Source organism: Anguilla anguilla, chromosome 12, assembly GCF_013347855.1.
Source record: "Anguilla anguilla isolate fAngAng1 chromosome 12, fAngAng1.pri, whole genome shotgun sequence".
Classification (NCBI taxonomy): domain Eukaryota; kingdom Metazoa; phylum Chordata; class Actinopteri; order Anguilliformes; family Anguillidae; genus Anguilla; species Anguilla anguilla.
The window spans coordinates 3091039-3117469 of NC_049212.1; the positions used below are offsets into that span (position 1 = coordinate 3091039).

At 44.6% G+C, this 26431-nt stretch overlaps 1 protein-coding gene across 2 annotated transcripts in view; it reads left to right on the forward strand.

Annotated features, from left to right (window-relative positions):
* LOC118209414 (spectrin beta chain, non-erythrocytic 4-like) overlaps nucleotides 1-26431 on the forward strand; it is a 110507-nt gene that overhangs the window by 32340 nt on the left and 51736 nt on the right. For both annotated transcript variants that reach the window (XM_035384694.1, XM_035384695.1), the window contains exons 7-18: nucleotides 111-226; nucleotides 4975-5087; nucleotides 6040-6227; nucleotides 7652-7769; nucleotides 8698-8856; nucleotides 9046-9348; nucleotides 10219-10369; nucleotides 12074-12944; nucleotides 13117-13254; nucleotides 18915-19671; nucleotides 23650-23852; nucleotides 24912-25002. In XM_035384694.1, the coding sequence (XP_035240585.1) occupies nucleotides 111-226; nucleotides 4975-5087; nucleotides 6040-6227; nucleotides 7652-7769; nucleotides 8698-8856; nucleotides 9046-9348; nucleotides 10219-10369; nucleotides 12074-12944; nucleotides 13117-13254; nucleotides 18915-19671; nucleotides 23650-23852; nucleotides 24912-25002 (3208 nt within the window). The remainder of the gene's footprint in view (nucleotides 1-110; nucleotides 227-4974; nucleotides 5088-6039; nucleotides 6228-7651; nucleotides 7770-8697; nucleotides 8857-9045; nucleotides 9349-10218; nucleotides 10370-12073; nucleotides 12945-13116; nucleotides 13255-18914; nucleotides 19672-23649; nucleotides 23853-24911; nucleotides 25003-26431) is intronic.

Below are 26431 nucleotides of genomic sequence, written 5' to 3' on the forward strand. Positions count from 1 at the left end.
TTGGTGATCTGCCTCTGTGCCAAAGCACCGTTCTCAAGCTTCCGTGAGCTGCTTCCCCTCTGCTGTCGCTGGTGCCTTTCTCAAGGCTGTGGTTTTCTTCCACCACACAGGCCTGATCTCATCGAGTTCCACAAGCTTACCAAATCCAACGCCACGCACAACCTCCAACAGGCCTTCAACATCGCAGAGCAGAACCTGGGGCTCACCAAACTCCTGGACCCCGAAGGTGAGCTCTCCACCCAACACGCTTAGTCATAGATGTAGAGAGACTTGATTGGTCGTCTTAAATGATTGGCATATAGCCACCCTATCCAGTATAATGGTGCTGAATGGAACAGTGGACAGAAACCTGTTGTTGTGGAATCATAGCAAACGCTATCACAGAGGAAGGGTTCAGCTGGAATTTGAGCAAAGAACCATACAGGTTCTGTACGGTTTTTTTACTTTCAGGATTTAGATTTTTTTTTAGAAGGGCTATAACCATTATAATATATTTTTTGCCATATTGCAATAATGACATACATGTATTAACTGTGCTAGATGGCATCAACGGCAATATTTCTTCAAAAAAAACCTCTCTCTTTCTTTAATGGATCCTATCCAGCGTTTTCAGTTCTGAACTGTCTCTGGTGTAACTGTTACTGTTGGTACGGTGAAAAGTAATTCCGGGTGACAGTAGTTCCGGATTCCAAAATAAAAAGTAAAACTGCCGAGTATTTATTCAACATAAAAAATGAAATGATGAAAACCAGCATATGCAAGGGCGGCCCCCTTAACCTTTTTTTGGGGCAAGTTTGGAGGGATTGGAGGAATGTGGATTGAAGGAATGGTGGGACACACAAACACACACAAACACACTCACAAACCGCTCTCCAATTATAGTAGTAGGATACATAATAGTAAAGAACAACATGCATCCCAAAATATTGGTTCTGAAAATATGGGACTTTTCTGTAGTCATATGTCACCAGGTTGCCACCTGAACCACACATGGAGTATACCCTGCAGGCCATGACTGCTCTCCACACTGGAAACCATCCAGTCCTGCAGCAGAGTAGGGACACATTAGAGGAGAGACCGGCAGTTTCCCTGGACTGCTACTAGGGGGCGCTCATGCTGTTGTAACCTGAGCAACACTGACTCCCTTAAGCCCCCCACCCCCCCACCGCCTCAGCTGGATGATGCTAAGTGTGTCTCGTGGCTGTGTATTGCCATTTGGGAGGCTAACGATACATATTGTGGGCATCCAGTCAAACCAATTTATGTGCTGCGACCAGCGTGTCTTGTGGAATTATGTACTTAGCAAAGGTCATTTAACCAAATGGGGTCGCTCTGCCCAGAAACATCCTTGCTGTTCTGTACTGCTGGAGTTGGTGAAAGCCATTCACAACCCCAGACCTACACATGCACATCCTCATTGATTCTGCCCCAGACCTACACATGCACACCCTCATTGATTTTTTGGCCCAACCCTGTGACAGAGCGTGCCGTTTCAACATCAAAGCCCTGTTCAGATCAAGGGGAGGTGGTAGCTCGTGTGGCGTTGTGGTTAGAGCTGTGCTTTCTGATCCCTGGGGCCCCCTCCCTGTGCTTGTCGCTGTCGCACGCTCACACCTGCACACTTTACAACCGCCCCGTGCTGAACACTCACACATATACACTTTACAACCGCCCTGTGCCGAACACTCACACATACAGACTTTACAACCGCCGTTGTGCCGAACACTCACACATACAGACTTTACAACCGCCGTTGTGCCGAACACTCACACATACAGACTTTACAACCACCGTTGTGCTGAACACTCACACATACAGACTTTACAACCGCCCCTGTGCTGAACACTCACACATACAGACTTTACAACCGCCCCTGTGCTGAACACTCACACCTACACACTTTACAACCGCCCCTGTGCTGAACACTCACACATACAGACTTTACAACCGCCACTGTGCTGAACACTCACTCATACAGACTTTACAACCGCCCCTGTGCTGAACACTCACACATACAGACTTTACAACTGCCCCGTGCTGAACACTCACACATACAGACTTTACAACCGCCCCGTGCTGAACACTCACACATATACACTTTACAACCACCCCGTGCTGAACACTCACACATATACACTTTACAACCGCCCCATGCTGAACAGTCACACATACAGACTTTACAACCGCCCCGTGCTGAACACTCACACATACACACTTTACAACCGCCCCGTGCCGAACACTCACACCTACACACTTTACAACCGCCCCTGTGCTGAACACTCACACCTACACACTTTACAACCGCCCGTGTGCTGAACACTCACACATACAGACTTTACAACCGCCACTGTGCTGAACACTCACACATACAGACTTTACAACCGCCACTGTGCTGAACACTCACTCATACAGACTTTACAACCGCTGCTATGCTGAACACTCACACATACAGACTTTACAACTGCCCCGTGCTGAACACTCACACATACAGACTTTACAACTGCCCCGTGCTGAACACTCACACATATACACTTTACAACCGCCCCATGCTGAACAGTCACACATACAGACTTTACAACCGCCCCGTGCTGAACACTCACACATATACACTTTACAACCACCCCGTGCTGAACACTCACACATATACACTTTACAACCGCCCCATGCTGAACAGTCACACATACAGACTTTACAACCGCCCCGTGCCGAACACTCACACCTACACACTTTACAACCGCCCCTGTGCTGAACACTCACACCTACACACTTTACAACCGCCCGTGTGCTGAACACTCACACATACAGACTTTACAACCGCCACTGTGCTGAACACTCACACATACAGACTTTACAACCGCCACTGTGCTGAACACTCACTCATACAGACTTTACAACCGCTGCTATGCTGAACACTCACACATATACACTTTACAACCGCCCCGTGCTGAACACTCACACATATACACTTTACAACCACCCCGTGCTGAACACTCACACATATACACTTTACAACCGCCCCGTGCTGAACACTCACACATACACACTTTACAACCGCCCCTGTGCTGAACACTCACACATACAGACTTTACAACCGCCTCATGCCAAACACTCACACATATACACTTTACAACCGCCGCTGTGCTGAACACTCACACATACAGACTTTACAACCACCCCGTGCTGAACACTCACACATATACACTTTACAACTGCCGCTGTACTGAACACTCACACATACAGACTTTACAACCGCTGCTGTGCTTAACACTCACACATACACACTTTACAACCGCCACTGTGCTGAATACTCACACATACAGACTTTACAACTGCCGCTGTGCTGAACACTTACACATACAGACTTTACAACCGCCGCTGTGCTTAACACTCACACATACACACTTTACAACCACCGCTGTACTGAACACTCACACATACACACTTTACAACGTAAAGCACTGAGTTGACAGCATATAGCCAAAAGAGTATAAAATAGATGAGGACCCAGAAATCCATCCTGACAGGGACAGGGCCAAAACCTTAAAGGGAACCTCCCAGAGGAAAAATCTTTTGCTCAGGATAGTCTTTTCTTTAACTCTTGAGAAAGTAGTAAGATCTCAATTGTACATCTTTTTGTGATCATTTCAATCTGATTTGTTGCTCCTAACACCTCCTTAGGAGAAAAGATGAGATAATGAGAGGATGAACTTGAGACTTCAGTAAGACGAATGGATATTGAATTGAGATGCGGTTGTTTCTCATGAGGTCACTATGAGAAAACTGAGACATATTTGAGAAGAATCTTGAGATCCTAGGAGTCATAGCTGAGTTTTCTTTGAGCTCTTTCTCTGATCTCATGGTCCCATGTTCAGGGATAAGACTCATTTAAGATCATTTAGAGATCTCTTGTTTTGATCAACGTAAGACATAAATGAGATTATATGTGGTTGTTTCTCCTGAGTTGAATTTGAGAAGTAGGAGAAAAAGCCTTTGATCTCACCTTAGTATTAAAAATAGCTAATTTGTGTCTAGGAGAAATGAAAGAAATAACTATGAGATCTCTTCTTGGATTTTGCTTTCCTATGGGCCTCCACTGGAAAAAGAAAACATGAGCTAAAAACATGGAGAATGGGAAATTAAGAATAACCCTAATTTGTTTCCTGGTTCAGACATGCTCATTTCTTTTGTTATTTGCTTGTAGTCCAGCTGAGGCCTTAGTTTATAAATGCAGAGGAGCAGTGCATCATGGGATTACTGGTTCTCTGGTTGCAAAGTCTCCCTGTTTCTCACATACTGACGTGTTCCAAAGGAAAAGATATATTTTATCTAATCATGTGACAGTTAACATCTCCACACAGTTGTGTTCATCAGAACAAGATGCACAGGTTTGTTTTAAATACTGTACCCTAAGCATCCTGTTGGCACAACATCCACTTCTTGCTCACTTGAAAAAAATGTTTCACAGGTCCTGGGACAAGAAATTTAATTTTTACAGCAGTTATCGGTCAAAACAAAAGTGAATGTATTTTGATTCGAGTCATCAAGATTGTCTCATAAGTTTCTTTCTTATACTAATATTTGAGGGGTCAGGTGTTGACTTATTCATTCATTTTTTCATCAGTTAATTTAGGTGACTATTGTTAGTAGTAACTGGGTGTCGGTGTAGTATAATGGTTAGAATAGTCCTGTAACCCAAAGGCTGTGGATTTGATTCCCAGGTAGGGCACTGCTGTTGTACCCTTGAGCAGGGTACTTAACCTGAAATGCTTCAGTGTATATTTAGCTGTAAAATAGACACTATGTAAAAAATTCTAAGGTCGCTCTCGATAAGAGCATCTAATAAATGTTGGTAAAGTAACGTAAATGTTAATGCTTCACAATCACATTAGTTAATGAGATGTTTGTACGAATGAATGCGTTGGTTCATAGTAACTAACCACAGTAACTAAAGTCCTATTCCCTGTTCCTTTTCAGATGTGAACACGGAGAACCCGGATGAGAAGTCCATCATTACCTATGTTGTGTCCTTCTATCATTATTTCTCCAAAATGAAGGCCCTGGCAGTGGAAGGGAAGAGGATAGGAAAGGTTAGGAGACAGGAGAAACGCTGGGCGTCAGACGTCTTTTTGAGTTGACTGTACATTCAGCAAATGAGCCACAGAAATCTCCATTACAACTATAGGCCGCAGACCACATGACCACCATGCCAGTGCGAACTGTAGGCCGCAGACCACATGATCACCATGCCAATGCGAACTGTAGGCCGCAGACCACATGATCACCATGCCAATGCGAACTGTAGGCAGCAGACCACATGACCACCATGCCAGTGCGAACTGTAGGCCGCAGACCACATGATCACCATGCCAATGCGAACTGTAGGCCGCAGACCACATGATCACCATGCCAATGCGAACTGTAGGCAGCAGACCACATGATCACCATGCCAATGCGAACTGTAGGCAGTAGGCCACAGGGAAACACATAATTGTCCATAGTGGAGGAGGGTTCAGTCACCCAGTCTCCTTGCTGAAGTTGCGCATACAGTAGAGTGTCGTCCTCTGACTCATGTCTGTGTTTGCTGCTGAAATTTGCTCAAGCTGAACTCAAGGCCTGAGGAGAGGGGGAGACTGACATAATGTGTTTTGGAGGAGAGCATGTGCTTCTCTCTGCTCTGGCAAACCGATAGCAGGGGCTGCAGTAGTGAGCACAGCTGGTGAATATTACTGATCCCAATCCAAACGGAGAAAAGAGGCGGGGGGCATACGCATAGGTTTTGGAGGAGAAAGGGACACTTGTAACCCCAAATATTTTCATATGACTTGGTCCCTAGACTAACTATTATGCTTGTGAGGCTTGACTACTCAAGACTAGGTGATCCCGCAGTGTTTCTCCCCAGAGTTAAAATGAAACCAATGCCTATGGGGTGGGGAAGTACGTAAAAAAATAAAATAAGGTAGATGAGACTAAACACACTTCTATTATGATGAACTGAGTAGAAGCCGTCAGTAAGCTGTTGTCCTGGGAACTCTTGGTCAGGTCTTGGACAACGCCATCGAGGCGGAGAAGATCATCGAGCGCTACGAGGCCCTGGCCTCCGAGCTGCTGGAGTGGATTGAGAAGACCATCGGCATCATCAGCAACCAGAAGTTCGCCAACTCCCTGACTGGGGTGCAGCAGCAGCTCCAGGCTTTCACCACCTACTGCACCATCGAGAAGCCCATCAAGTAAGCGCCCGTCTTAGGCCCGTTACCATCGTTACCGCCGCGTGGTCCTCCCGCGGTCACTCTGGCTGAAGGCTCTGTGCGCCGCTGTCTGAGACGTCCGTAACACACCTGTACAGCCAGCTCTCCATTACGGTTCATTGTGTTACAGACGGTTTTCTGTGTAGTGGAGCCACTGTTGTGGTGCAGCAGCCTTGTGTTTATGGACCCTGGCAGCACTGATAGAAGGAGGTAGCCATGTAATATCAATACCATGCCTCATCATGATACCTGAAGATAGATGCCTAGCTGAAAAAATCTATTCATGTGGGGGGAACTGTAAAAATTGTGCAGATATTTTAAAATGTGTCATTAATGAATATTATTTTATGAGCACACGCATACACACAGCATAATTTGTTTTATTTATATGACACCTCAAACTGAAAAGGGAAAGGTTCATTGCAAGTGCTTGCATAGATGTGAGACACCCACACGGCTGGCACCGGCTGTCCGTGCACAGCAACAGCAGAGATGGTGTTTGACTGGTGCCATTTAGGGTCAAAAAGCACTGGCCAGGGTGCTGTTAAAGGAGAGGGAGCATCAGTCTTCTGGAACGCTGGCCATCTTTCGGCTCAACAGCGCTGGCATCTGGAGGCAGTGACATCTGGAGGCAGTGACATCTGGGCCGCTTTAAGGCTGGCCTGTGTCCTAGGACACATCAGCTTATCATTAGCACATGATGCTAATCCAGCTACAATCATGGTGGAAAACACTGGTTAAAATGAATTTTCTGGTGGACCCAAATACTCTGTCTGCACTGTGCAATGGTGCTGAGCAGACATGGCCGGTTATAAAGATGTCACAGAAAGTCACAGAAAGTCACAGAAAACACAGGGCCGTGGAAATAAAAGTAAACAATGGAATGATCCCACTGGCCTTTAATTAAGTGTGTGGAACTGAGGTTTTCTTGAATGCTTTAAAATATTTAATGTGAAAATAAGAAAACCATTGACCTTAATACAGGAATAACAAATAATTCATTTTAGTTTTTTGTTTCTTATTAGAAATGCGTGAGTCAGGTTTTTTTCTGACACAGATTGATTAAATCTTTTTTTTACACGAAAATGAAATCTTGAAAAAAAGAAGAAATCCAGGTCAAAAATGGAAGCTACAGTTCACAAGAACTGCTTCTCAGGACATTAAAACATTTAGGGAACCTTTCATACATTCTTATTATCATGATAAATAATTTTATTTTGCAGAGAAATATTCCTCTTTTACTCTTCTTGAATGTCCTTCTGGAATACTTGTGTTATTGGTATAAAGACATGCAACTGTGTAATTGTGTTTATTTTTGTTTACAATGCAATATTCTCCACTCTTGTAAGTCACTCTGGAAAAGTAATGTGATGTAATGAATGTGACATACCGTGTGCTGTTCCAAGGTTCCAGGAGAAGGGGAATCTGGAGGTCCTCCTCTTCACGATCCAAAGCAAACTCCGAGCCAACAACCAGAAGCCATACATGCCCCAGGAAGGGAAGCTCATCTCCGACATTAACAAGGTGCAGCTCCTGAAGGACACAGCTAACAGCTTAGCCAGGCCAGCTAATCTCAGCACTGACACCTGCGTTTAACAGACTAATTCTAATAAATATACCTAAATGGCTTGATGTGATTCCTCAGATCAGAGCCTGTTAGATACTTCAGGCAGCTAAATTGTTAAAGAAGTGTGGGATCAAAATAATTTTGGGCCTAACCTGTCAAAATGTACAGCTGACCGAACTTCCTGACTTCAACACTGACCTTATTTTCAACATAGACAAGCAACTACTGGAACTTAATTAGTGAAAACCGAAATTTTGCTCTGTCTGTACAGTGGAATATTTAGTCTTGCAAAGGTGTTCATGGGAAGGATATTCCAGAGATGACAGGCAGTGTCATTGCAGAAAATGTGTTGATATTTTTGAGAGAAAACCTGAGTGCTCTCAATAAGATTCAATATTATATTGTTTCTGGTATTACCGTATGTTTGAAGTTTTAGATATTTGAATTTTAGAAACTGTTCTATTTCTACGTAAAGGCACCAGTATGTAAGGTGACATTAGCCGCTTTTCCACCGCATGGTACTGGCTCAACTCGACTTGACTCAACTCTACTTTTTTGGTTTTCCATCAGGCAAAAGTTGTGGATAGTACCTGGTACCTGGTACTTTTTTTGGTATCACCTCCGTCGATATTCCAAGCGAGCTGAGGCGATACCAAAAGGTGAAGTGAAAACACTGCAGACCACTGATTGGTCAGAGCAACGCGTTTCATGCGGCGTCACTATGACGACCAGCTACATTGACGGGGGTACTGTCTGAAGTGGAAAACAAAGTACCTGGTACCAAAAGCGAGTAGAGTCGAGTTGAGTTGAGCCGGTACCATACCCGTGGAAAAACGACTATTGTGGTTCTGCAAAGTCAGTCATTGCTCTTTGCTGGAATGCTAGGCCTGGGAAAGGCTGGAGAAGGCGGAGCATGAGAGAGGCGTGGCTCTAAGAACAGAGCTGATTCGCCAGGAGAAGTTAGAGCTCCTTGCCCAACGCTTCGACCACAAGACGACCATGAGGCAGGCCTGGCTGAACGAGAACCAGCGGCTCGTGTCTCAGGTACCAGTGGCTTCTTCGAACATTGCAGAGATGCAGAGATCGTTATGAGAGCATTTCGCCACCTTCTGTTATCTTGGAGTGCAACAGGCAACCGTACGGTTGTCCGGGACCAGGGTCCTTGACCCCTGTGTTGGCATGTGTAGGGTTTTTGATCTCCTCTTTCTCTCCCCGAAACCTGACGTTCTCCAGGACAACTTTGGCTACGACCTGCCTGCGGTGGAGGCGGCCATGAAGAAGCACGAGGCCATCGAGGCGGACATCTCCTCGTACGAGGACCGCGTGAACGTGGTGGTGGAGCTGGCTGGGGAGATGGAGGCCGAGGGGTACTACGACATCCGACGCATCTCCGCTCGCAAGGAGAACATCCTGGGCCAGTGGGGCCTGCTGAAGGAGCTGGTGGTGGCCCGCAAGGCCCGCCTGGAGAAGAACTTGTCCCTGCAGAAGACCTTCCAGGAGATGGTCTACATGATCGACTGGATGGAGGACATGCAGGTGAGCACATTTTAATGGAAAGTCCTTTTGTAAGGATCGGTACATAGATGCAAGACATGAAAATTGAAGACATGGCTGGTATTCAATCAAAATGTGTCCTCCTGACTAATAATTTAAAGCAAATATTTTTTGTTTTCTTCACTGACGTATTTGGACAAGTTCAGTGATAACTGAAATGACCTTGCCAAACAGTGATTGTGAAGAATAAAGCATAATGCTTGCATTTACTAGTGTTATGCTTGTAAAAAAAGAGGGGACTAATTTAAGGACAAATATTGATTGAATACAGGCCAGTGAGTACCACATACTGCAGCAAGACTTATAACGACATGTACAACAGCCAGAAACATGATTATGTCTTTTTCAATATGACTACCTCAGAGTCGAATTAGACTAAGATACTTCCATCTTATTCACCATAGCACCAATCATCATAAATAACCATTTATCGCTTTACATACATTATAAAACCCACAGTGGTAAAACCTTTTTATTTTTATTTTTTTAGAAATCTATATTATTCAGTTATATAATGCTAGTGTCAAGCAAAAAAAAATCAGCCACGTAGGTTTTGGACCAACTTTATTAGTTATTGACATGATAGAAGGAAACATTCATGATGCAAATATGAAGTGTCAGTGCAGGAAAACTGAACTGACATAGCGGTATTTGGTGTACGTTGGGACAGAGACGGAAGAGAAAAAGCAGAAGGTCAAACACAGCAGGAGGATTTTAGACCTCCTGCACTCCAGGGGGCAGGACTGGCTCTGCAATCTGTTTCTGCTCAGTTCACCTTAGCATGAGCAAAGGCAGCTGATGTGCCAAAGTCGATTAAACAAGGCAGTCTCATTTTAAAATCCTATCACTCAGGTTCAGCTCCTGTCCAAAGATTTTGGGAAGCATCTCCTGGAGGTGGACGACCTCCTCCAGAAGCACAGCCTGCAGGAGGCGGACATCTCCGTCCAGGCGGAGAGGGTCCAGACTCTCAACACGGCTGCCCTCAAGTTCACTACCATTGAAGGTACTGGAGACCTGGGGCCCATAAACAAAACCCAGAGACTGAGAGGAAATATTAAATATTAAATATTAAATATTAAATCGAGTGAAAGCTGGAAAGCTGGAGTGAAAACGTACATCAGATTACTGAATTACGCAAACTGAATATGATTTGCAGATTAACATTATTATTATTATTTTTTGTGCGTGCTTTTCTTAGCAAATAAGCTTAGAGCGATAAGTTCATTATAAATAAATTCCATGTAGTTTAATCCCACGTGGAGAAAGTAATATATTAATATGAGCATTTCAGTTTTATGCCTAATGAACATAGATGTTCTTCAGAAAGGTGTCACGTCATGCATTTTATGGCTGTTCCATATGCTGTTTATCCAAGCTGAAATTTATGTTGTCTCAATGAATTCAAGCATTCCTTTTGGTCAGTAGCAAATACCAAAATACTTATGAATGAGTCTTATGAATGAGCTGTTTTTATATTGCATCGTTTGTTTTTGTTAGAGAAAACAAAGGGGCACATGGGTTCTAGAAATATCTAGAAATATAATTTCTTAAAGGGTAAGGCTGCAATACAACCTATCTATAAGTCTAAATATAACTTCATTCAAATGTAAGAAATATAAGTCTTCATTATAGCCCAAGTCTATCTCAGAATTATGGCCCGTTTTACCTCAATCTACTGCCAACAGTGAACCAATAAATAAAGACACTGAGAGTGAAGGGTTAAAAAAGTGAATTGCACTATTCTCCGAACACATGTTCTCAAAATCTATTTTCTGTGGCAGAATGGATCATTCTACAGTAATATTTCCAGTGTGTTCTCTGAACACTTCCAGGGAATCCCACTAGAGGGCAGATGTGGGTGTGCTGTCCTCCTGAGAGACAGCCATGATATTTCCCTCAGCCCACTACTACTGTACTACTACATTTAGTGTGCTGGAGATAACTTATGCAACATTTAGCTGCTTTCCTTTATAGTTTTACAATACTGCATGACATGGATCCACATCAAAAAAAATATCAAGCTTTTGGTGGTACATAGCAATTAACGTTAAGTGAACTAAATAACTATACACGCACAGGCGCACACACACAGTCCTGCTATATACAGTACTAGACACATGACTAGGAGCTTAGAAATTAGCATTCATAAACATATTAAAATATGAGAAGGTACACTTAAAAAGCAAGAGGTGAATTATGTATTGGACACATTGTGGATGTTTTCTCTGAGAGTGTATCTAGGGCAAGTGTATAATGGTATATACAGTACAACATGTCCCACCACTGCAACATAGTTTATTGTTTGTTTATTTATTTGGATCCCCATTAGCTGCCACTAAGGTAGCAGCTACTCTTCCTGGGGTCCACACACAACAAAAAAATAACATGTATAACAAGGCACATAACAAATGTAACAAGTCTCAATGAAAACATGTCAAGACAAGTAAAAGTAAAAAGTAAAAAAAAAAAACATCACAACACATCAAATCTCAATAAAAACATGTCAAGACAAGTAGAAGTAAAAAACATCACATCACATCAGCTATGTATATGTATATACACTGTGTATATAGTGTATACATTCTGTACACTGCTCACAGTGCTCCTTTAGGGATTAAAATTTCTATTTTGTAGTTGGATTTGAATTCAGATTCCCATTCAAACTGCGGTTGTATGAACCACCCCCACTCCCCCCCCCCCCCCCCAGGCTACCAGCCCTGTGACCCCCAGGTGATCTGTAACCGGGTCAACCACGTCAGCACCTGCCTGGAGGAGCTGAAGCAGCTGGCGGGCAAGCGGCGGACGGAGCTGGAGGAGTCGCGGCAGCTCTGGGCCTTCTTCCAGGAGGTGGAGGAGGCCGAGGCCTGGATCCGGGAGAAGACCTCCATCCTGGCCACCCAGACCTTCGGCAAGGACCTGAGCAGCGTGCTGCGGCTCCTGCAGAAGCACAAGACCCTGGCGGGCGAGCTGCTGGCCCGCCGCTCCCTGCTGCAGCAGACCATGAAGAAGGGCAAGCAGATCCTCACCCAGAAGTGCTTCGGGACCAGCCACATCCAGGAGCGCATCATGGAGGTGAAGGGCGAGTGGAAGCACCTGGAGGACCAGGCCGGCCAGCGCCTCAGCAACCTGCAGGAGGCGCTCAACTTCTTCCAGTTCAACGTGGAGACGGACGACCTGCTGGCCTGGCTGCAGGACACCTACCGGCTGGTGTCCAGCGAGGACTTTGGGCACGACGAGTACTCGACGCAGTCGCTGCTGAAGAAGCACAGGGGGGTGTGCGAGAGCATCGAGAAGCACCGGGTGCACGTGGTGGCGCTGCGCAAGCACATGGTGGGGCTGACGCTGCGCTACCGCGAGCTGGACGAGGTGCAGGCGCGCATGGCCGAGGCCGAGCAGCTCTACACCGAGGTGGCCGAGGTCTCCGTCCTGCGGCAGCAGTGGCTGCACGACGCGCTGGCCGTCTACCGCATGTTCAGCGAGGTCAACGCCTGCGAGGTGTGGATCGACGAGAAGGAGCAGTGGCTGGAGAAGATGGAGATCCCTGAAGGGCTGGAGGACGCGGAGGTGGTGGCTCACAGGTACTGGGCTGGGGCTGGGCTGGGCCGAGCTGGGGCAGGGTGGGCAGGGCCGGGCTGGTGTGGTTGTGGCTGAGCTGAGTTGGGCTGAATTGGAGTGCGGTGGGACGTAGAGGAGGGTCCTTCAGTTTAGCCTCCTGCTAATATCCCGTTGCCGCTCCATCCCCCGTCTCAGGTTTGAGAGTCTGGACCAGGAGATGAACAGCCTCATGGGAAGGATCCTGGACGTCAATCAGATCGTTCAGCAGCTGCTGGACGGGGGCCACCCCAGTTCCACGGAGGTGCGGAGCTGCCAGGACCACCTGAACGGCAGGTAAGCGCTCACCTCTGTGCTCATTAGCAGCACATTTCAAACGCAGTAAACCGCAGTAATATATCACTCACTTCTGGAGTTCAGGGAAAACAGTCGAAGGAGGATTATATATAGAAAATGAACAAAAGCTTAATGTGGGTGGACTCCTGGCTCCACCACCACGAAAGATCTGAACAATCTGGACGCTAGAGAGTTCACTGATCATCTTCCTGTAACCACACTCTGTTCTTTATTAATTAACTCCATAAAGCCTTTTTAGGTTCTATCATATCCATTTAATTTGAGATTGGAAAAACTTTGAATGTACTTGAAAAATACTGATGGTTAAGGGGCCAAGCACCAAATGTGTAAGCCATCCTATTATATTCCTTGGTTTTATTATTTTTAGGGGCCGTGCACCAAAGGTTTCTGCCATTTTGAATTTTTTGCCATTTTGAAACGTAAAAATATATGTCCTCCAACCCTTTGCTCATTATGCTCCCTTTGTGTTGTCAGTACTTTTTTGCACGTTACGGGAGTTTCTGAGGGTAGGGAGATTCTGGAGGGCAGTTTCCTCTACACTGTCGTATATAACCGTTGGAATAATCCCATGTTTATAACGAATACTACTGTTAAATGATTGTACGGATCTAAACCTTTTGTCCTACCAAACTCGTATCCTGCTGGCTGGCCTTACAGCAGCCAAAAAATGGCAGCTCTAGGCTGGACATTCCCACGCACTCTATCGTGCCGTCAGTGGATCCTAAGCTTTCTGGGTATTGCACACATGGAGCAATCTACAGCATGTGGTAATAGAGCCAAAGAGCAGAATTAACATGTGGACGATTATGGCAACTAAACTCAAAGAGTTTCTACATTGAACAGGAAGCTGATTGACATAGCAGTGTACTTCTCAAGGTGCTGTGGGAGGGGGGGATGTGTGCGGGGAGGGGTGTCGAAAGGGACACCATTCAAACTGTGTGTGCTGTGTCCATGCTGTATTTATTTGAAAAACAATAAAAATCCATCTCCTTCTAGACCAGTCTGCACAAAACTTGGAATAGAGCATCATCTACCAAATTTCTTGAATCATCCATCCATCCATTATCTCACTGGCCACTTTATTAGGTACACATTGCTAGTACCGGGTTGGTTTTCTGCTGCCGTAGCCCATCTGCTTCAGGGTTCGACGTGTTGTGCGTTCAGAGATGCTCTTCTGCATACCTCGGTTGTAACGAGTGGTTATTTGAGTTACTGTTGCCTTTCTATCAGCTCGAACCAGTCTGGCCCTTCTCCTCTGACCTCTGCCATCAACAAGGCATTTTCGCCCAGAGAACTGCCGCTCACTGGATATTTTCTCTTTGTCCGACCATTCTCTGTAAACCCTAGAGATGGTTGTGCGTGAAAATCCCAGTAGATCAGCAGTTTCTGAAATACTCAAACCAGCCCGTCTGGCACCAACAACCATGCCACGTTCAAAGTCACTTAAATCACTTTTCTTCCCCATTCTGATGCTTGGTTTGAACTTAAGCAGGTCGTCTTGACCATGTCTTGACCAGTTGCTGCCACGTGATTGCCACGTGATTGGCTGATTAGATATTTGCATTAATATTTGCATTAATGAGCAGTTGAATAGGTGTACCTAATAAAGTGGCCGGTGAGTGTATACCCTGGTCAGGGTCGTGGGGTGTGCTTGAGCCTATCCCAGCGTGCATTGGGGGAGAGGCAAGAATACACCCTGGACAAGTCGTCAGTCTATCACAGGCCAAAAAGCTAATAAATCCCAAACAGTTTAACAAAAAGTCAAAAAGTGGAACTTGGTGTGACTATTGACAACTCAGTCCTGAGGACAGTCTTCAAGAATTCGCATGATTAAACCACAGGGTGGTGCTATAGATCTCAACAATTTTAAAAACAAAAAAATTCATTAAAATCACTGTTTTTATGTAGACATTTGAAACTTGCCACACTGAGTAATCACCTCAATATAAATATGAATATAAATGTTTTGGTTTCTGCCACCTTGAATTTGGGGCCATTTAGAATTTTGTGTGCTCATATGCAACTGATACACTGATAGAGGGTACCACCCAACCACTAGTCTTGCATAGCCAGACCTATCTCCGCACTTCGTTTCAGCGCTGGAGAAAGGTCTGGCTCAAGCCATTATCATTCTGGTATAGGGGGAAAAAACGCTCTGGCTTGTTTGTATTTCTTTACACCAATCACAATAGTCTTGGGCGGCGCTAAGCCCAGGATGCATCTACGGAGCCCGTGAAAGCGGTAATTCACGCAGATAGCGGAAGGGGAGGAGAATTACGACTGAAATAGTTGGCCAATGGTGGGCTTATACCCACAGTCTATATCCTGTGAGTCAGACTACCCAACCACTGACTAAATTTGGTGCAGACAGGACATATGGTGTGACTATAGCAGTCTTGTGAATTTCCAAGAATTTAAAATTGATAAGTCCTGCTTGGACTGTAGTATGTACTCACAGATATCGCTAAACCCAATATAAAAAAAAGGCATGTGGGCATGACTTTTTATGAAAAAGTGAATACATCCCAAACAGCTATAGAATGGTTTTTATTCTTGCTAGGCTGACTAAGCACCTCATTAGGAATATGCTGATGTATGTTTTTTGCATATGAAACTGCTGGAACCCTGTTGGTTGTGTTAGGAATTCTGTTTATTGTTTGTTTTCCCCCTTTTCACCTCAAATGACCATGAACTGTAATGGCCCAGAATTACCTACCTTCGTCGGTTTGTTTGGATAGCTCTTGGACCCTTTAAATTATGGTGCAGATTGAACACCTGGTGGCGCTGTAGTGAATGTGAAAAAATTCAGACATACGAAAGACCAGCCCTCATTCTCCATTTTCTTTAGGGTCCCAAAATTTGAGGCAAAGGTCCCGCTCCTCATGAGGAACAAATTTGCCTCAGGGACCCGCCACGTCTATTCCATCATGCTGAATTACACAGGAATACAACACCAACAGAGAGGATAATAATTTAGAGTAACATTATATACAGAATTAATTCATTCGGTGTAATAAAATGAACAGTAGAGGATGTAAAGAAAATATGACATGCTGTTTGGTTTCATTCAAAAAGAAATTCTTTATTAGGGCAAAAGACACAGGTGGAGGTCCAACTAAGGAAACAATATTAACTCTGATAGAACAAAAATCCCTGCAAATGATCAAGTTGTGGGGGTGGAAGGAATAGACATGTATGAACTTGAGATGGTACAAGGCCACAGAGCATCTGAAGGTACAACTGTATTCACAACTCATTTTATACCCAACTGAATGTGTATGCAGAACAATTGTTTAAATTGTTTAAATTCAGAACTATGTTTTGAACTGCTAGCTGGTTACTTCAATCAATGTATTCTGTCCTTGCAATTAAACAAATTAATTTCATATTATATCTGAAAATAAAGGAGAGATGATTAGTAGCAACATGTGAAACATATTTTAAATCCCTTCTCCTTTCCAGAGTGTTATGCTATCGGCTATATCAGCACAAACTGCTGCCTACTTTCAGGAGTTATAAAAATTCTCACTTAAAGAGTACATCACACATAGAGCCACAATTAGTGTGTGCTTTAATAAATTATATGGAATACATAATCAACCCCGTTTTAACGCATTCTGTAGTGACTGCCTTTGCATTGGACAAGCTGTAGCAATACTTTAGTAAATCTGGCCCTTAGTGTTCAAGCTTATCCAATTATATAAATACATATCATAATCATATTACATAGATATGTTGCTTTGTTCTGACCGTTTGGTCCTTCTCTGTGTTGCTCTGTGTAGAGGGCCACAGCTCCACAGGGCCGATTGGTCCTTCTCTGAGCTGCTCTGTGTAGAGGGCCACAGCTCCACAGGGCTGTTTGGTCCTTCTCTGAGCTGCTCTGTGTAGAGGGCCACAGCTCCACAGGGCCGTGTGTGTGTAACTGCAGTGGCTCACTTCTCCTGGCACACACAGTCTCTCTGGGGCTGACCATCTGCCTTCGCGGGCACCCCGGGCTGTGGGGCCAACCGATGCTCAGCCTGTTTGCATCACCTCATTTCAGTTTTTTAGCGCTAGTCGTCATCGAGATATTTTTGGAAGAGCCGTTGTAGCACCTTGTGAAATTTGGCCTCACAGTTTGGATGCGTTGTTCTAATGCCTGTTTCCTGTTATATTCATCCAATTTCCCAAATTCAGATTAATTTCAATTCCCCCCTTCCTCTAGAGGCCACAACCCTGGGCCTGCTAGCATTGTTGCACATTCTGTGTACGCTCCCGTGATTAAAAATGAAGCCTGTTTGCTTGGATTAACATTGCCCCTATTGTACTCTGCGCAGACAAGAACAAGAGCTAACTCAGGCCTTAGGTCACATGACATGAGAAGGACTCAATATACTTCAGAGGAAGAACAACAAATGGTCTGCCAACCAGATGGAAAATTATCAAAGCTTTTCAGATGTATGAGAGCACTTATACATATTTTTCAGGTGTTCTCCTGTGTGGTCGCTCATGTTAAACAGCAGATTCCCTTGTAATCTCACAATAATTAGGCAGGAACATGTCTGCTGGTGACTTGAGAACATTGAGAAAACCTTGACTGAAGTGGCACTATAGGCTATAGAAGCAATAACCACAGAAGTGAACTACCTACCAGCGCTGAGGTCCTGTCCACCATGTCCAGACCCCCCCCCCCGCCTCAAAACAAAAAATGTCCCTGGGAGTCAGGAAGTCAGAACCAGCTCATATACGGGCATCTCATCTGTCTAGATTTGTTCCTCCTCAAAGTATTCTTCATCTGTTTATTTAGCAGCATCCCTTATGATGTGTGAGCTTGGAAGGCACATTTATTTATATAGCACCTTTCAAACACAGTGGCAATCCAAAGTGCTTCACATGGGCATAAAAGACAATAAAATTGCAATTAAAAACATAAATTGAATTGAAAGGCAATTAAAACAATTTAAAAACTATTTAAAACATAAAATATAACAGATGCACAAGAGGGGGTGCACGACTCCAGTCCTGGAGGTTCGGTCTGTTTGCTGGTTTTTGGTGAAATACCTTAGTTGTCTGACTGTTCTATAAAGTGTGCTGGTTCACCCCCATACGAAAGCACGGTAAACTCTTTAGGATAAACTTGCAATCTACAGCTGATGCTGATGCAAATGTCAGATCAATATGATTGAGCTAGTTAAATAATTAAGAGCAGAAGTTGGCACAAAATCCTGAAACAGGGCCAGCCTTGTTGTGTACCCCTGATCATCAGGTATTTGCAGGGCTGGTTGCGTCTGTGAGTTGTTGGGGAGATGTCTTCAGATGTTGAGTGTGTTAGGTTCCACAGATAAGTGAATCTGAATAAATTTGCAAAAAAATGGAACAACTGAAGTATGGCGGGACTTCTTTGTGGTAAACCTCTCCAGTAACAGCTTTCATTAGAAAGTCCAAACCTCAGACAGGCTTATTGAATAATGCTGAAGACTAGGAGACTCTTTCATGGCAGTAGTAGCAATATACTGCCGGGTAAAAATGGCTAGTTAATAAAAGAAAAGATTTGTTTATTTTGGGTAAATGTATTTGAATTATATTCGTATATTAATGTGTAGTTGGCATTGATTGGTTAATCCTGACCCCACCCCCTATCCCCTGTCCAATGACCAAAGGTGGAACTGCATAGTTCAGCTGGTGGAGCAGAAGAAGGATCACCTGGACTCCATCATGAGAATCCAGAACTACCTGCTGGAGTGCAATGAGATCAAGTCCCAGATCCAGGAGAAGCGCAAGGCCATCGACGCCACGCAGTACGCGGGCAGCGACCTGGGCGGGGTCCTGGCGCTCCAGCGCCGCCTCTCCACCATGGAGGGGGCGCTGGGGGTGCTGGAGCCCAAACTGCTGCACCTCCAGCAGGAGGCGGAGGAGCTGGCCACGGCCCACCCGGGCCAGGCGGTGGAGGTGCTGGTGCAGTTCGAGGGGATCAGTGTGGAGTGGGAGGAGCTCCGGCGGACGCTGCAGGGCTGCGAGGACTCGCTGACGGTGGCCGGGCGCCTCCAGCAGTTCATCCAGGACCTGGACGCCTTCCTGACCTGGCTGGTGCAGACCCAGACGGCCGTGGCCTCCGAGGAGCTGCCCAACGCCCTGGAGGACGCCGAGCGCCTCATCAACCGCCACGCGGCCCTGAAGGAGGAGATCGGGCGCTACGAGGAGGACTACGAGCGGCTGCAGGCCATCAACGAGCTGCTGGAGACGGAGGAGGCGCCGCTGCCCTACATGGCCCTCCAGCAGTGGCTGCAGAAGCTGGACGTGGGCTGGAACAAGCTGCTGGAGATGTGGGAGAGCCGCAGGGAGGTGCTGGTGCAGGCGCACATCTTCCACCTCTTCCTGCGCGACGTCAAGCAGGCCGAGGCCTTCCTCAACAACCAGGTGAGGAAAACTCCCCCCCCCCCAACTCTCAGCCAATCATCGCCCACTGGCTGAGTGCCTCAACCAATCAGGGAGTGAATAAACCTAGTTGGTTTTGATAGCCGTGTTAGTGTTGTTCATTAGGTAGGTTTCAATAACTTGTTGAAATTCTCTAGATATTCGAGACTGGTAATGGCCACCAGTAGGTTTTTTAAGCATTGGAGTACATCTTTTTTTTTTCCTTGGGAAACAATTCCAACTTTTCTTCTGTCATTTGAATACTCATTAACCAGTGATCCATAGTTAATACTAATTGATATCACTAATTAATTCATTTACCCTCACATGTTGTCTCATTCAAAGCAACTAGAAAAGTCACTGTTTATATTATGGGCAGATTATCATACCCGCTTTAATGCAGTAAAATATAAAATATTGTTAAACTGACATATAATGCTTTACATATTCCATATTTTTTTGATTGCATTCATCCGCTGTTACACATTGCCAAATCCTGACTCATAATACATCGCAGCCCGTATCCATGTGATCGCTAGCAAAGCCCAGTCGTATTTGTTTGTTTTTTTTGGCACCTCTGCGAAGTGTTTCCCATCAGTATTTGCAGCCGCAGTACTTGTGACCCTCAGGTCAGTCCTGTTTATCAAAACAAGAAACGCTGAATCCACAATAGTGGTGTCGGAGAGGGAGGGTAGCTCAGAGAGGGAGATGAACACAAAATGCTCTTTGGTCCAAAAGGCAGCAGATGTACGCAGCGTGTAAATAAATCAATGACTGAATCGGTATTGGTCTGTGTGTGTGTGTGTGTGTGTATGTGTATGAGTGCCTGTGCATGTGTGTGCATGCGTGTGTGTGTGTACTTGCGTGTGTGTGTGTGTGTGTGTGTGTGTGTGTAGGTGTGCGTGTGCGTGTGTGTGTGTGTGTGTGTGTGTGTGTGTATAAGTGCCTGTGCCTATGTGTGCATATGTGTGTGTGTGTGTGTATGAGTGCCTGTGCATGTGTGTGCTTGTGTGTGTGTGTGCGTGTGTGTGTGCTTGTGTGTGTGTGTGTGCGTGTGTGCGTGCGTGTGTGTGTGCATGTGTGGGTGTGTCTGTATCAGTGCCTGTTCATATGTGTGAATGTGTCTGCGTGTGTGTGTGTGCATGAGTGCCTGTGCATGTGTGCGTGTGTGTGTGTGCAAGTGTGTGTGTGTGTGTGTGTATCTGTGTGTGAGTATGATTGCATGTGCGTGTGTGTATCTGTGTGTGAGTATGATTGCCTGTGCGTGTGTGTATCTGTGTGTGTGTGTGTGTGTGTGTGTGTGTGTGTGTATCTGTGTGTGAGTATGATTGCCTGTGCATGTGTGTGCGTGTGTGTGTGTGTGTGTATCTGTGTGTGAGTATGATTGCCTGTGCGTGTGTGTATCTGTGTGTGTGTGTGCGTGTGTATCTGTGTGTGAGTATGATTGCCTGTGCATGTGTGTGTGTGTGTGTGTGTGTGTGGGAGCAGGTGTGAGGAGACCAGTAGCAGAGGCCCAGGATTTGTGATGGGCTGTGGGTAAGGTAACTGAAGCCAGCAGCCAGAGGGAAAGAGGTTCAGCTTGTGTCTCATGTGCTCCTGAGAGGTTGTGATCACACCATCTTTTAATGAATGAAAATGAGTGCAGTGTGTACTGATTCATTCCCTTGTTCTCTCTCATGCATTTTCTTTTTTATAAATCATTGCTCTAATGAGATAGGCACACAAACAAGCTTTTTTGTAAACATTAGTGCAATTTACATCTGGATTAGCCAATGCGTTTGTAACATATAGTATATATGTGTATGATAGGGTTGTACGCAAGGAACTGGCACTGCTTGTAATCTATAGTGAAGGCAGCACTGCAGCATTGACAAGTGTGCATAATATCCAATCAAATATCTTAAAGCTGAATTTCAGGAGAGATGTCTTATTCTGACTGTAACCGAAGTTGCATTATCTAAAGCCATATACAGTATGTCTTTGGATCATTAATGATTGAAACTGGACCCCTCCAGGGCCCTGTATTTATTGTTCACCAAAACAGGATCTGCCCCTTGGTCTGCTGATGCTAACCTGATCTGACTGTTGTAAAAATGATTCCTGGCTGTCAGTTAGTCTATAGCCGTGCTTTTGGGTAAGGCTAAAGGTGGCAAACATAAATATGCTGCTAACTGAAATCTCCATACATGGTTAAACACACATGATGCTTCTTCATTAGTTCCTGTTCCAGTTCTTTTCAGATTTTAATAATAATGAGGCCACTTTTTAGACTAGGCTCCATCCTGTTGGGGAAGTGAGAATCTGTATAAAATGACAATTCCTGAATTCATCAGTTTTGACAACTGACCGCCTCATTTAGTGTTCAGCACGCTGATTAAAGAATTAAAGTGACCTCAACGTTAAAACTTCTCACATAGCCAACCTGTAAAATATATGTATTTAATTGTTTATTATTATCAAAGATATCAATTAATTGCCAAATTCATTCATAGGAACAACACCCTGTTGGATCAACCTTTATCAAAATGTACAACTCATGACCAGATTTAAATTAAAAGATTTATTAAGCTATAACGATCATTCAATGTGTAATCTAAAGCGGTTCAACTACCCTAACAATGAAAGTTATTAACATAGACAAGTTACCGTCACAAAAGAAATTAATGAAAGATAACAAAGCACAGCTTGTCTTTCCCAAGTTCATCCCAAAATGCACCAAGATCAATTCTCAAGAACCAACAGATAACAGAATATTCCACAAAAACCACACATGAAATATAAAAATGCCAGATGAGCTGTAAAACTAAAAATGTGAGAAGCCACACAAGACCGAACACAAAAAACAAATGCCAGACCCATACATCAGACTCAGATGCCAGTACAAACCTAGCTAAAGTAAAGACTGGCCCACATTTTATGTAGTTGAAAGAGGGGGAGGGACACTCCCTCCTCCCCTGGCTCTTGCATCATTAATGAATGAACAGGAGTTGACGCCTAGCCAGATTGAGATGATGCTGAGCTAAGGTGTCGAAGAGGATCAGACAATGACAGCCTTTTCTGAAAACTGACAAATTTACTTAAGGTAACCTTATGTTGTCAGAAGCAGGGCTAAGCACCATGATATTATTATCAAAAGGTTCATGGTTTTAGTCTCTTTCTAATGAGATCAAACACGAAAATATGTATGTTAGGAGGTAATTCAGCTCAGCTATTGAATACCTCTACAAAATGGGGGTAATTGTTGTATGTGATAATTGTTAAGTCCAGCCAGTACTGCAATCTCCATCTCCAGGCAAAGTATTACATCCATGTGTCAAGGCCAGTCATACCACACTAATCTCCACTTGTAAATTTCGAACGGACAGGCCTCAATTACAGTTATCTACACATAAATCAAGACTTTCAATTGAGGATTGGCATTCAAACTTAAAATCAAAAAGGAAACCATGATCCTTATGTTATTCTGTGGCCACGCTAAATAGCTTTGTGGTCTATGTCTCTTCAGAGGTAATTAAACTCTCCAGGAATGGAGACACCATAACACCGTAGATTTGTATGCATAGATAAGAGCCTCCGTGTGGCTTTTAATGAACAAAGATGTTCCTGTTTATGCCTGTGGAGGGGAGGCAGCATTCCCACTGTCAGGTCAAACACAGCAGGCCAGTTAATAACAATGCAATATTGTGTAGACTATGAGCATTTTTGCCATATCAAATGATATTGTCATTCTCTCTAAGGCCATAATTTAAAAATGAGATATCCAGCAAGCCTCATAATCCAGTTTATCTGAAATTCTGATTGCACAATAGCACACATTTTTAAACTTTAAAAACCAAGTGAGGTCTTTGACTTGTCAATGGCGTCATATGGAGTTTCATTAATAGCATCTGTAAGTTGTGCTGCTGTCAGTGTCTCTTTGTCAGATTTTAATTCTGGCCAGTCCTAAGTCGGTATGTTGCGTGATTTCTGTCCCTGCACTAGGAGTCCGCCCTGGCCCATGTGGAGTTGCCCACTACCGTGGAAACAGTAGAGGGCGCCATCAAGAAGCACAAGGACTTCACCACCACCATGGAGATCAACCTGCACCGCATCAAGGCCGTGATCGAGGCAGGGGAAAGCCTCATCAGCCAGGCTAACATCTACTCAGACCGCATCCAGGAGCGAGTGGACACGCTCGTCAACAGGTGAGCGAGGGCCGGGGCAGGGCTGCTCACCCGTGGGCCACGCCTCTAACTTACTGACTTGCTCTTGGCTCTTTGTTCTTTGAGAAGGAAAAAAGAGAAGACTTACAAATCACAATAATGTCCACGCTAGCTTTTGCAAAGTGTCAGGTTATAGTGGTAGACTTATAAATTGTAGCTGTCCACATTTTAAGGAGGCGTCTGTGTTACATTTATGAATGGAATGTGTTTGGCCAGCATTTTAAAATATGTATGGTCCCCTTGAAGAAAGAAATAAGAAATAAAACCTGAGGTCTAGGCATTGTCAACCTTTTATCAAGCATGAAAAACCCTGTGTCCTCTCCCACTGTTGTATTTGTCTATCATCTGTTAGTTTGGCTTTGTTTTTCAAATCTGATGGTTTTGTGGCTGTCCACACAGTAGTTTTCCGAGTTGCCAGATCAGATGTTCGTGTTTAGACAAGCAACATGTTTTTCCATTCCTGAAATGATGACACAAGTCAACACTGCCTTGTGGGAAGTAAAAGCAGGCAAACAAAAGTCACATGGCCATTAGGGCTGCTGACTGATGGAATATTGAGGGATTGGTGATCATCATGAGGGATCATGATCTCTACTCCTAGATCTGACGATTTAAAAAAATAAATAAATCCGCTTTTATTAAAAGATATGTTTATATAATTTGATCTCACCATGTAGAAATGAAAGCACTTTTTTATACGTAGCAACACCTGTGAAGCCATTTGTCCAAAGAATTATGGTGCCCTCCAATGGGTAATATGGATAAAACTGGCTGAGAATGTGCACTTTAACCACATGCAAATTGTTTGATTACAAATCTGAAATTGTGTAGTAGAGTCACATGCAGGTAAAATGTGTCTTTGTCCCAAACTTTATGGAGCTCACTGTATAACTACAGACATTGTAGCAGTCTCTGTCTGACCCACACTGGGCTGAGCCTGGCTTATGCTCATAACGGGGCTTCCCAGATGGAAAATGAGGTTCATGACTGGGCAGAGAAAGGATTGTGGGGGCCTGACCTCCTCCCCACTCTCTCCCACAGGAGCGCCCAGAACAGAAGCCTGGCTCAGCAGTGGCTCGACAGACTGAATGACCAGTGGGAGCTGCAGAGGTTCCTGCAGGACTGCCATGAGGTAGGCCACACTGACTCACACCTGTCTCACACCTGTATCACACCTAACTCACACCTGTCTCACACCTGACTCACACCTGTCTCACACCTGACTCACACCTGTCTCACCCCTGTCTCACACCTAACTCACACCTAACTCACACCTGTCTTACACCTGTCTCACACCTGACTCACACCTGACTCACACCTGACTCACACCTGTCTCACACCTGACTCACACCTGACTCACACTGTCTCACACCTGACTCACACCTGTCTCACACCTGTATGACACCTGTCTCACTCTGTCTCACACCTGTATCACACCTGACTCACACCTGACTCACACTGACTCACACCTGACTCACACTGTCTCACACCTGTCTCACACCTGACTCACACCTGACTCAGACCTGACTCACACCTGTCTCACACTGACTCACACCTGGATCCTCCAGAGTCTTGAGTCAGGGAGAAGGCTCCAGACTCAATTATAACCTCAGCCGCCACTTCTGTCTTCTCTATGGGGTGGCAAAGTGGTGCTTTTCTATTGGTGTGCACGGCAGAACAGTGCAATTTGATTGGTGGGTGAAAATGAAGTTGTTGAATGGTGAGATAACAGAGAGCAGAACACAGGAGAAGCCCAGATTTCTGTAACGGCTGCCTTAATCACCTTTATCAAAATTCTTAAAGGGGCATTTGAGTGGACCTGCCATGAAAACACTGGGGAGGTTGTGAGGTCACATCCTGGACTGTGGCTGCTGTGTGTCCTGTCAGAGTCAAGCTTGTTCATGGGCGCCAGATGTGCAGCATGCACGATTCCCAGCTGAGTAAAATGTGCACGTTAGCTGAGTAATGCTAAGTGTCTCGGAGCTAAGATAAATATCAACATAGTTCCTGCTGTCGGCCAGCCCTGCCCAGCCCGGTCAGTGACAAGGTGCTTCAGACCTTGTCCTTATTTCCAAAACTATTTTTGCTGGAAAGTGCTTTTTCGGAGTGGGTGTCCTTTATGTGAGGCTCAGTGTGCATTGAAAGTTTTGGAGTGTGTTAGAAGGGCTGCTGGGAGTTGCAAGATGAATAATGTGAATCATCATGGAGTTATTAAGATGGTAAATGAGTTATTCCTCCACAAACTAAGCAGAAGGGAACTGCTATAACAAGAAGGATACGCTGCTGTACTATGGTTGTATAAGGACGGATTTCCAAAAAACAAAAAAGATTGTTACTGTCCTGCAACTGCATCTGTACATACAGCACATGATACGTATCTGGAGGGGGCTTCTGAAGGAGAAATCCAGATACGTTTTTGCAAAATGTGCATAGGTAAATATTTATCACATTTTTAACATTGAATTATATCTATGAGGTTTTGTGCATGGATTACTGTTCATGAATTACCAATAAATTCCTAGACAGCATAATCATTAGTTTTTGTTCCAATCCATGTGAAG